The sequence below is a fragment of the Schistocerca serialis genome, chromosome 5, assembly GCF_023864345.2.
Source record: "Schistocerca serialis cubense isolate TAMUIC-IGC-003099 chromosome 5, iqSchSeri2.2, whole genome shotgun sequence".
Taxonomy (NCBI): Eukaryota; Metazoa; Arthropoda; class Insecta; order Orthoptera; family Acrididae; genus Schistocerca; species Schistocerca serialis.
The window spans coordinates 236,971,412-236,984,693 of NC_064642.1; the positions used below are offsets into that span (position 1 = coordinate 236,971,412).

At 36.1% G+C, this 13,282-nt stretch overlaps 1 protein-coding gene across 2 annotated transcripts in view; it reads left to right on the forward strand.

Moving 5' to 3' along the window:
• Nucleotides 1-13,282, forward strand: part of LOC126481666 (negative elongation factor D) — a 209,027-nt gene that overhangs the window by 22,773 nt on the left and 172,972 nt on the right. For both annotated transcript variants that reach the window (XM_050105594.1, XM_050105595.1), the window contains exons 2-3: nucleotides 2,113-2,214; nucleotides 11,385-11,462. In XM_050105594.1, coding sequence (XP_049961551.1) covers nucleotides 11,409-11,462 — 54 coding nt within the window. In that variant the 5' untranslated portion in view covers nucleotides 2,113-2,214; nucleotides 11,385-11,408. The remainder of the gene's footprint in view (nucleotides 1-2,112; nucleotides 2,215-11,384; nucleotides 11,463-13,282) is intronic.

Here is a 13,282-nt window from a genome sequence, read left to right on the forward strand (position 1 = left end):
CATCCAACCAATGGATCAGGGCGTTATTGAATGGTTAAAAAGGCGATATCGCAGAAAGTATTTCAGCTCAATCTTGGAAAAATCTGAAGGAGGTCATAACTTATTTGAGGCAATGAAATCCCCGAACACCAAAGATGCTATCTACACAATCACTGCAGCATGGGATGAACTGAAACCTGACACACTGCGGAAATCATGACGTAAGCTTTGACCACAAGTTATGGCTGAAAATGAGCATACCGAAGATGAGCAAAACAGTGACGCACTGGAAATCATTAAAGATCTACAAACTCTGGAATCGAACGTCCCTGCCAATGAAGCTTTGCTGCTGTTAGCCAGGAAACTGTGAATGAGGACTCGTACGGCGAAGACGTATCGCCCACCCGGATTTCACACAACAATGCAGAAAACGCTTTCGACATCACCCCTCAATACATCGAGCAGAATCCAACTTCAACCCCAATGGACGTTTTGTGGATAAAAAAATGGAGGGACACTGCAGCTAAATCTAGAATAACATCTGCTAAACAAAAAATGTAACACTGACAGTTTTTCCACGTAATTTGTTTTCGTTTTTACTGTGAAAACAATGCATACAGTATAATCATTTCTTAGTTTATACATACAGTAGTTTATTTCTTTGTAAAAAATTTCATTTTTATACACAGTGCTATAAACATTTTTTAGTTTACAGTATATATACGTTTATACGTTATTAAGTCAGTGCTGTAATTTGTTTGTTGTTTTTCCTTTGTGTGTGTAGACGTTTTTTTAGTTAATATATTGTTTAACACTGTGTAAAAAACATCTTTTTATAGTACCGAAGATGTCTTTTAGTTCTTAAATCGTTTAATTTTTTGTACTAAATGTCTTCTTATATTTTTTGCAATAAATATTAGATTTTTTGGATAATCCGACCTTTTTTTCGTTCCGACCATGGTCCCGGTCCCGAAGGTGACGGATTAGAGGGGTTCTACTGTAGATAGACAAATATGGGTGAAAAGGGAGAATATTATTGCTGTTCATTTCAGTCACAGCAATTAAAGCTGCACTGTTAGGTTCCTGCCTAACCAGACATTCGGAAGTCGCTAAATATTTATTTCATCCTTCGTTCTGAGGCGAGACTGAATGTAAATAACATCCATTATTGCATGACATACTTGTATTACATTCATAAGAAAGTGACAGTATGTTTTAACAATGCTATCACAAAAGGGGAAAAAAAGGATGTGCCAGGATGCGAACTAGCGACTTTTTACTCCAGAAACCATGACTTTATTCATTACTAGCACTTAACCATGCAATGTTTAACTCCTGTCTTACTTATCATATTATATATTGAAGGCCTGTGTTGATGCATTATTAAATGCCATTTTATGATTATGGTGATGTGTTTGTGATAAATTTACTATGCTCTTTTAACATTGAACCAAAATACAACAAATTACAAAACTAATGTGTTTGGTTCTTGATTTGTAAATTATTGATGATGACAATAACTCACTCCTAAGAGATCACTCTTACAAGAAGGAATTAACTGTCGATAAATCATTACATGACATTTTATTATAGCAATAATTATAATAAATTGTATCAAGAATAACATGCTTTTGTAAGTCTCCAGTACGTGTGCACGAAATCCCAAGAGAAGCCAGTATCGAGTTCTAATGAAAGTCAATAGCTGATCATGCCATCATCGATATTGTGTGTGACATCAAAATGACATCATGTTTGCAGAAATTGTTGTGAAACAAGTGTTACACTATGAACAAGTACAAAAATACTATACAAAGCAAAGTGTCTACATCTTCCTCAGTAGCAATCGCTGGTACATATTTTGGTAGAGCAGAATTTACAAAATTTTATGTTAAAAACTTCAACACTGTTCTAAAGGCAAATAACGGTTTAAGCATGAAATAATTTTAGTTGACGTAGTCTTTATATGAACTCAGGCCTGCTTGTGACAGTGTGTTCTGTGTTTCTTTTAATAGGCATCTGCAGTTTGGCTCCTTGAAAGAATTTGATAGTTTGTATGTAGACCACGTATTATCTTTGTTGGTGTTGATATGAGTGACAGTATGTTGATGCAATTTATGTCCTTATTGTTAACAGTGATTGGTGATACAGTATGCACAGTACATCATGGTGCAATGGACATGACATCCTTCCATTACTGATTGTCTTTGTATTTTGAGAAGAGTATATTTTTATTAGGTGAGTACAATTTATTTAAAATCCATAACCTCTTTGCTCCAGTTAACATTTTTGGTTCTTATGCGGTCAGATAACCTTTCTCAAAAAGTCTGCTTCTGGCATCGATAATTGAAAAAGTTTGGTCAGAATTCTTTGAATTGCATATGTCTTATCAGGGTGTATACATCCCGGGACAACTGGGAAATCCTGGAAAAACCCAGGAATTTTCTCATCTGGGAGAAATCCGGTAAAAACGTAGGAAGCTTTTAAAACTCTGGGAATTTTTCGTTGTTTTAATTTTCATTTAAATTTTTTTAATTTTTGACTGGTAAGAAGTGATACTCTAACAAAGAATTTAGCCCACTACTCCAGAGTAATATGGCAGCAATGAAATGTAAATGAGAGAATAACACCAAAAGAAAAACACAGTTGCAAAGAAAATACATCATTTGCAATATCAAAACAAAGTTCACACACAAATGTCAGCTGACAGCAAAATGTGTCAAGGACTATGCAATTCTTCATCTAACAACAAACTGCTTTCAATGAGCACAATGTCACAACTGTTTACATTTATAACAGGTCACAAGAAAATATAGCGAATGATGATTTGAGAAATGTTACTTTCCATTTACACATAATGAACTATGTTACATGTGAGAATGAGCCATGAATTTTGTAAATCATGGTAGCGTTTGATTCTCATTCGAAACACTTCAAGGACCAGCCACTTAGAAAAATTTCAAGTCCGAAAGACGAGCCATTTATGGCATTATTTAAAAGTTTTCTTGCTCATTTATGTTTAGTTTATCTTAAAGTGTAACACATGCTAAAAAAGATCAATTCTAAAGGTTAGCTTTCTATATTCATTTTAGTTCTTTCATTGATTACAAAGCATGCAATAACGACGGCAAAAAATATAATTATCATTCAAAAAATAGTGCGAAAAGAGTTCTTGAGCAGTTTCTCCCGTAATTGGCTTTTCTATGGAATAGTTGAAGTGCTCAGTGGAACATACATTCAGCCAGGTAATCCATGAAATTTTTGGTTCACAGTAGTGAAATTTGTAATTGTGCTTGTCACAAATAGTCAGCTGCTGCAATTCAAGCTGTGTCCTAGGATCCTGCCTAACCAGATATTGGGGGGGGGGGGGGGGGGGGGGTTAAAAAAAAAGGCAAAAAATCAAGTGTTGCTGCACATTAAAGATCTTTCCAAAACACGATGTTTTTTATTTCCTAATATGCCAGGAAGTTGTATGGGGTTGTACAAAATCATCGCCTTTCAAAGGATTGATAAGTTTTACAGCTCTGATTGAAAGTGTATTGTCACTCGGTTAAGAAAATAATACTTTTACTTTCACCAGGGGTCTATACCTTTCAATTTCACCTGGGAAAAAGTGTACTTTCGCCCAGGAAAAAGTGTGTTTATAACCTGCCTATCTGGTAAAATTCAGATAATTTTTTTTTTTTTTTCTGTACGCATATACACCATGATCATGTTTTGCCGGACGCAAAATTCCAAACATTACTGATGGGTGATTTAAAAATAGGTCCAAAAGCTAGATTTGGTTTTTCCTACTTTTAACATGTCTGTTGGCAGTTTTCCATCACTCTTCAACCAGTTCTTCTTTCCTCTCTGGGGAAGAAACTGACAGTTTTAGAAGCTCAGTGTAGTTTTTTTCTTAGTCTTAAATATGTTTTTTGGCAGTATTTGGAGTTTTGCTTCTTGGTCAGCCATTCTGTTTCCTGGTAATTTCATAGTTTTCTCAAGTGAAATTTCTTTGGGACACAATTTACAAATTAATTTATCAGAACACTCAGGAGAGATGAAAAACTTAGAATAAGGTGTAGAATTACTAGTTGAATTTAAGGAATTATCTACTTTGCAAATAGTTGACCTATGTCTGTACTGCTGTACGTTATTTGATAATAATAATAATAATAATAAATGCACAATGTTGATGAAGGTTACGTACGTCAGTGGACTGTAATAACGTCTGCAGTTATGTATGGAAAAGGGTTTCAACTCTCCTTTGTTTGTCAACAAAGCCATACATGCAATAGTACAAGCTGTTTCTTATGAAATTTTGGTAATTGGCTGCTATTAAAAGGAATTGTGGGATGTAAGCAACAGAAAACATTGTTGTAACTTGTAGTATTGGCTACATCATGTTGGATATTCTTGGGAGACATAGGGAACTCTGAAATTCAGTTGCTACAGGTGTATGCTACAGTAATTATCCCCTGGTACATCTGCATGATTACCTACCATTTCATATGTAAGTGATTGGGAGAGGGTGCATAGAATCACTTACCGACTATTTCTCTACTATTCCACAATGTAATAGCATATGGGAAAAATGAACCGCTAAGTCTTTTCATGCAAGTCCTAATTTTATCGTGGTGTGCATTTATCCCTATGCATGTGGAGGGGGGGCAACAAAAATTTTGGCATTTGGAGAAGAAACAAAGTGATTTTGTGGAAAGACCTTGTCACCTGAGTGCCAGCTCAAGTCATATCCGTGATTCTTTCTCATTTATTTCATGATAATACAAAACAAGCTGCCCTTCTTCAAACTTTTTTGATGTCCTCCCCCAGTTGTATGTGGTAAGGATCTCACACTGCACATCAGTACTCCTGAAGAGACAGACAAGCATTGTGTAGATTTTTTAAGTGTTCTGCCAGTTCAGCAGTCCTTGCTTTGCCTTTCTTACAGCACCTTCTATGTGATGGTTCCAATTTAAGTTGTTTGTAATTCTAATCCCTCTGTATTTAGTTGAATGGACAATTTTTAAATTTGTGTGCTTTATCGTGTAATCGAAGTTTGGTGAAATTGTTTTAATAGTCATGTAGTGGATCTCACACTTTTTATTGTTCAGGATCAGTTGCCACTTTTCACTGTCTGCAGATATATTATTCAAATCATTTTGTAATTGATTTTAATACAAAGTAAACAACTTCATCACCTACAGTTGGAGGGCTGCTCAGATTGTCTTCTGAATTTTTTATATTGATTAAGAATTGTAGAGGGCCTATAACAGTTTCTTGGGGGACCCTCTGTATAACTTGGGTTCATTAGACAACTTCCTGTCAGTTACTCTGAACTGTGACCTTTCTGATAGGAAATAACAAATCGAATTGCACACCTGAAACAATATTCCATAGGCATGCAATTTGATTAGAAGCTGCTTGAGAAGAATGGTGTCAGAAACCTTCCAGAAATCTATAAATATGGAATAAACTTGAGATCCTCTGTCAATTGCACTAATTACTTTATGCAAATGAGCAACCAATTGTGTTTCACATGAGTGATATTTTTTGAATCTGTACTGATTATGTGACAGTAGATTGCTTTTTTTTTTTTTTTTTTTTTTTTTTTTTTTTTTTTTTTTTTTTTTTTTTCCCCCCCCCCAGGTATTTCATAAAGTTGGAACTCAGTACAGTTCCAAAACCCTAACACAAATTTATATCAGTTCAAGTGGATTTCTTCTATTCTCCCACTTTTTATAATAGTCTGAGCAAATTTCTAGTCATCAGGTATGAATCTTTTGTTGAGTGAGTGATTGTATGTTACTGCTAAAATAGGAGCTATTTCACCAGCATACTCTGAAAGAAATGTAATTTGTATACAATCTGTACCAGAAGACTTTTCTTTATTAAATGACTCAAATTAACATTGCCACACCAACAGTATCTAGTCTTTTCAGAATTACTCAAGGATTGACAGTTCAATAGTAACATGTGGAGGGATGGAAAAGAGAGGAAACCATGCATTTATGGTGTTTTTTAAAGCATTATTGGCGCATATGTAAATGATTTATCTTCAGGAGTCATACATACTAAAAAAATACAAAGCTTCAAGACTTATTTTTGATATTTAATTTAGTTTGCTGATAGTTTACAAATTATAAACTAATGATGACATAAAGTGTAATTATATTAAAAGGTGTGAGATGAGTTACTGAGCAATTTCTTCCTCTTGAGCTTCCAAAATTTTAGACTCACTCAACAAACATGACATGTGTGTAGCAAAATTACAGCAAACTGTGAAACCTAACAAGTAGACACATGAAATTATGTCAATGCTATGATGCTGGCGCAGCCATTTGTGAGAGCAGCTGTTACCTTCGCTAATGTTACTTTCAAAACAATTTAAGAAATTGACAACAGAAGGCAGCACGAGTCAAGGGGGAGGTGGTGAGACATCTGTACATTGTTCTCATACGCAGTGGATCCAGTTTTTGAGCAATAGATGGCTTGCATGTTGAGAAGATCTTGGTCCGACCTGTAGTTTACTATACTTCTTAACACACAGTTGTGGTCTGAGCTATGCAAGGGCTTGGTCTACAAAATGTTGATGTACCAATACGTAACTGGCTTCAATATGTTCTGGAAGAGTTTCACTATGTTTTCAGTTTAGTTTTGGCAAATTATTTACACGATATAAGGATAGTTTATGAAAATACATTTTCTGACTTTGCTAATTTTCAACATAGGGAATTTTTTTTTTTTGCTATAGAAATTAGGTGAACACATTATATGAATGAAATCTTAAGAATAAATCACATTTTCATCTACTCCCAACCAGAACTCTGCCAGAGTTTTTGTAACATGAGATAATTGCAGTTAAATGTGTCGCCCAATGGCCTGATCAAGTATCAAGCACTTAAGTCACCTGCATGGTTTTGTTATGAGAAACGAGTTGATAGGATTATAATTAACCTGCTATTAAGTTTTCTGATCCACCTACTTACTTGTAATGTAGCAAAAAATAAGATTTGTGCATGGTTATCACAGTGTGAAACATATGTTAAATAGGTACACCAGTATTGGGAAAGAGAACGAAGGTACAAAGAAACAGTATCTCAGTACTATTGCAATTATATTGTAAACAATTATATATATATTTTATATAAAAACAAAGATGAGGTGACTTACCGAACAAAAGCGCTGGCAGGTCGATAGACACACAAACAAACACAAACATACACACAAAATTCAAGCTTTCGCAACAAACTGTTGCCTCATCAGGAAAGGTCTTTCCGCTCCCCGGATTGGAATGACTCCTTACCCTCTCCTTTAAAACCCACTTCCTTTCGTCTTCCCCTCTCCTTCCCTCTTTCCTGATGAGGCAACAGTTTGTTGCGAAAGCTTGAATTTTGTGTGTATGTTTGTGTGTGTATCGACCTGCCAGCGCTTTTGTTCGGTAAGTCACCTCATCTTTGTTTTTATATATAATTTTTCCCACGTGGAATGTTTCCTTCCATTTTATATATATATATATATATATATATATATATATATATATATATATAAAAAGAAAGGTGATGAAACTTACCAAACAAAAGCGCTGGCAGGTCGATAGACACACAAACAAACACAAACATACACACAAAATTCTAGCTTTCGCAACCAATGGTTGCCTCGTCAGGAAAGAGGGAAGGAGAAGGAAAGACAAAAGGATATGGATTTTAAGGGAGAGGGTAAGGAGTCATTCCAATCCCGGGAGCGGAAAGACTTACCTTAGGGGGAAAAAAGGACAGGTATACACTCGCACACACACACACATATCCATCCACACATACACAGACATAAGCAGACATTTGTAAAGGCAAAGAGTTTTCTGTCGTCTTATTTCCTCCTTCTGTTTTTGCCATCACTTTCTATTCACCTTCTCCTTTTTTACCGTAATCCAGTATACAATTTTATCCCGTCGATATACACTCAATAATACGTAATAATACGTAAATCAAAACTCTTTGCCTTTACAAATGTCTGCTTATGTCTGTGTATGTGTGGATGGATATGTGTGTGTGTGCGAGTGTATACCTGTCCTTTTTTCCCCCTAAGGTAAGTCTTTCCGCTCCCGGGATTGGAATGACTCCTTACCCTCTCCCTTAAAATCCATATCCTTTTGTCTTTCCTTCTCCTTCCCTCTTTCCTGACGAGGCAACCATTGGTTGCGAAAGCTAGAATTTTGTGTGTATGTTTGTGTTTGTTTGTGTGTCTATCGACCTGCCAGCGCTTTTGTTTGGTAAGTTTCATCATCTTTCTTTTTAGATATATTTTTCCCACGTGGAATGTTTCCCTCTATTATATATATATATATATATATATATATATATATATATTATGTGATTTAAACTGAATTTGTGAGAGGAATGTCATTCGGAGTTACTTGCTAATAATATCCTTCTTATTAAAATGTCAAAAGTTACAAAAATATAATTTTGTTATGTAACCTATTTGCTGCATACTCCAAACATACCACTGAATCTGCCTATACTTCATTTCTGTGTGGTGATTATGGAAACACACCACTGATTCTCATCACAATGGCAGATGCTTGAAATGTCGGTCACTGTCATCATTGTAGTCTTCAGTCTAAGGACTGGTGTGATGCTACTGTATCCTGTGTAAGCCTCTTCATTTCCGAGTAACTACTGCAACCTACATCCTTGTGAATCTGCTTAGTGTATTCATCTCTTGGCCTCCCTCTACGATTTTTACCCTCCACACTCCTCTCCAATACTAAAGTGGTGATCCCTTGATGCCTCAGAATGTGTCCTACCAACCGATCCCTTCTTCTATTCAGGTTATGCCACAAATTCCTCTTCTCCCCAATTCTGTTTAGTACGACCTCATTAGTTACGTGGTTACCCATCTAATCTTCAGCATTGTTCTGTTGCACCACATTTTAAAAGCTTCTATTCTCTTCTTGTCTAAACTGTTTATCGTCCATACATGGCTACGTTCCATACAAATGTTCCCTGTTCTTGTCAATTGATCCCTAATGCTCTCTCCGAAACTCTCTACAACCTCTGGTTCTTTCAGTTTATCCAGGACCTGTCTCCTTAAATTCCTACTTTTTTGCAGTTTCTTCAGTTTTAATCTACAGTTCATAATCAATAACTTGTGTCAGAGCCCACATCTGCCTCTGGAAATGTCTTGCAATTTAGAACCTGGTTCCGAAATCTGTCTTAACGTTATATAATCAATCTGAAACCTTCCTGTGTCTCCAGGTCTCTTCCATGTGTATAACCTTCTTTCAGGATTCTTAAACCAAGTGTTAGCAATGAGTAAGTTATTCTCTGTGCCCCATTCCATATTCACCTACTGTTTTTCCTTCTCTTCCTTTTCCTAATACCAAAGTCCAGTCCCCAATGGCTATTAAATTTTTTCCTCCCTTAACTATCTGAATAATTTCTTTTATCTCCTCATAAATTTCTTCAATCTCTTCACCATCTGCAGAGACAGTTGGCATATGAATTTGTACTGCTGTGGTAGGTGTGGACTTAATGTCTATCTTGGCTACAATGATGTGTTCACTATGCTGTTCATAGTAGCTTATCTACGTTTCTATTTTTTTATTTAATATGAAACCTACTCCTGCATTGCCCCTATTCGATTTTGTAATTATAATCCTGTATTCATCTGGGTCCAGTAATGTGTGTCTTTGTCAAAAAATGTTCAGGCACTACAGAATACATTCTAGGCAACTCAAGTTCCACCAGATTTGTTAACGATTGTAGTTTTTGTATTAGATGATAAAATTGGGGACTTCCTGACAATAACATGGCCTTTTGGCTGTCTGTTTCACAAATTTTACAAGCCCAAAAATATAACTGTAGTAGTTGGTGGCAAGTGTCCTGCTCCTCATGTTGTTCATTAAATTGTGGACAATCTGTAAACAAAAGTTTTGTGGGAGACATTCTTGCTACAGTTGCTAGCTCTTGCACTGACTGTAATATAACTGCCCATAGCTCCTGGTGACCCTTCACGGTTTGCGTTAGCAAAAATAAATAAATGAAAACTATAATCTTTGCGTAGTTACAGAATTATTCACATTCGATTTGCACACATAACTGGTTCAGAGTTGCTATCGCTTTTGTTAAAGGACGAGCTGCTCAAACAAACAACGGACTTTATTTGCAACAAGAGATATGTGAACAGGATGCTACTAGGAGCAATGCAAACTGTCTTCAGTCCTATTCCTAAGAAAAGTGCAGTCCAAGCTCTTATCAGAATTCTGCATGTTACATACAGAGCCCACCAGATTAGCGTTGTAGCGAATACAACAACACTCGCAATGTGCACTCCACTTCTTGTGCAGCATACAGAGAAGAGTCGGACTGATCCTGGGCTGAATTATATGCTGCAGTCTGGCATGAACCTCTGATGGGATCATATGTTGGAGTTTGGCATAATACCATCAGTGGTTCGTGTTTGAGGATCAGCACCATCCGACTACATGGTTGATAATAATTTGGCATCAGCTGTTAGATTTCCATGGTAATGCCAGGTGCTGCCACTGTACTCTCAAATGTATCTTCTCACACAGAACCACATGGCCACCCTCTCCCCTTGCAAAAGAATCTTATTCTTCATGTTGGTGGTAGTTAGAATTTAATTTTTTTGTATTGTTTTTTATTTATTCTTCCCTTAAAAAAATTTGTGGAAGTTTTGGGCAACAGGGGCTGGTGTGTGTGTGTGTGTGTGTGTGTGTGTGTGTGTGTGTGTGTGTGTGTGTGTGTTTTATATTTCCGAAGGGGGCTTTTTTGTCCAAAATATTAAATGTTTGACAATCTTTTCTTTGTGTATGTCTCTGATTCAATGAGTCTTCTATGTGGTAAGTAGCAATTTATTCTTTTATTAATCTTGTTCCTATTCCATCCTGGACTTCAGATTATTCTTACCTTTGATACATGACCTCTCCCTTCTGTAACACCTTTTTCTCCATCTTTGCTGCCTTTCCTCCTCAAAACACACAGTTCCCTCATAGCCTCCACTTTGAGTTGGCTAGCACCTCTGCCTCATCTGCTTCAATCAATTGCTCTTGCCTCTCTGAAGAAGGAACCAGTTGTTCTGAAAGCTAGGAGTTCTGTGATCCTACTTTTCAAGTGTTCTTACAAGGGGTGCTGTGAGTTATAACTCCCAGAGGTAAGTAATGCATAGCTTTTCTCTCTCTTTCTAATTTTAATTTCTGTCATAGATTTAATATAAATTACTGAAATGTTATTGTATACTGTGTGAGTCCCATCTATTAATCATGCACATGTTAATATTTGGAGGAAAATCCTGGCGTATCAAAAGAAATGTGACCTAATAACTTGAATATTTTAATGTATAGTTTACATGGTTCATATTCTTCTTTCAGTAATTTTGTCATTAATATGTTCCAAATTTTTCAGGTCTTTTACATTAGCAAACACACAATGGAGCAGAGATTTGAGGAACACAAGGAGTGGGAAGGTGAACCAGATGGAGAGGTAATATACTGAACATTCAGTTGGCATTAAGTCACATTTTCTTATGCAGAGATAGAGCTATGCTGATAAATGTGTCTAGCACAGGTTACATCAACAAAAGGGATGTGGAAGTAGAGCAGAAGTTATACTTGGTAGATAAGAAAATGACAGAGAAGTATGATGAAATTTGAGACAGCTTAGAAAAGAAAAATAGATGCCTCAACAGCCACAAACAGTGGCTGTGTGTGCGTGTGCGTGTGCGTGTGCACGTGCGCGTGTGCGCGCGTGCGCGTGCGCGTGCACACATGTGTGCATGTGTTGGTGTGTGTTGTCTAATTCGGAAGAAGGCCTTTTATCCAAAAGCTAACTTGTTTAACAATCTTTTTGTTGTGGCATGGTGAGTTGCAATCTATCCTTTTCGTAATTTTTGTAATATTGTTATTATTTGCATAAGGTGTCATTTTCAAGTTCTAATAACCCTACCATAACAAGGTCAAAATTTAATAATGATTGTGGTGTTGCCCACGCTGCTAAATACTGCATTTTCGGGCAACAACAAAGTTATTATGTGGCAGGTGTCATTAGAGCACAGTTAATAAAGTCATTTCATGTAATAATGAATAAACTAGGCACTCATCTTTTCGTGTTTCCCACGCTGGTCTCGTTGTATAATCGTGGCTCAATCATTGAAAATCTAGGTGGTTATGATTCCAAGCTCGGATGCAAAGAGGTCTAGGTTTTATTCTGCTATATTCAAAAGTTTTATAGATGTGTTTCACAAACCATTCTTGCAGATTAAACCTTTGAAAGTTAGGACAATGGTGATGTAAAAAAATAATCAGCACTCCGAATTTAAGTTACACTTCCTTTTTTTATTGCTTTGGTTGCAGTATCATGTAACACACAAAACATCACTTCACAATACAAAACATACTTGAAAACATCTTCCTCACTGTTAAAGTTCACATTTTATAAGCTGACTACAATATGCGTCTTTCCAACATGACGTCCAAGACTTGACTTTTTCAAGGTCCGACTCTCTGACAACTAACAATAATCGCTTACGCCCCCAAAAATCTGAGTTACAAGTACGTCAAAGGTCATAGTGACAAAAGAAAGAATACACGTAAGAATAATATCATTGCAATACAAACATATCGATGTATCAAAGTACCTCTACATTAATGAAATCAAATCTGAATGTTATCTCAGAAATATGTCAACTACTTTACAGAAACACAGTAGAATATTGCTGGTATCGAGAGGTTCAGGTGAGGTGCAGTAATGGTTACGTAATTCAAGTACCATTACAAATTGTACATGTAAATGTGGTTATATGTATATATGCCATTAGCAGATGATACACAAAGTCAAAACAAAGAGAAAATGCAGAGGTGTGTCCCAGTGACTTTGTCAGTCCTACTATCTACATTCTACCAGACCTTTCCAAACCAGCTGAATATAAATTGCATTACAGAACACAATACTGCCCAAATTCTTTATCAAATGAACTGCAAGGCACAAATAAAGGGAAAATCCTGGGATACTGCATGAATTAAGTAAAGAGAAAATGATGAAGCATGTTACAGTTCATTGTCACATTACAGAAAATAGTATCAAGTAACTACTTTCATACCTTCTGACAAATGAGGTATGATACATATTTTGTTTGGTAAAGGATTAGAGCAGTGATAAATGCCTTGGCTATTTCTTTTTCACTTCTTTTGTGATGTACTAATAGCATTTGCGAGATCTTATGTTCATGTACATGTGAAATTGCTATGCTGAAATTGACCAACAGTGATCAAAAAAGTGTATTATGCAGCATCAGTGGAACTATG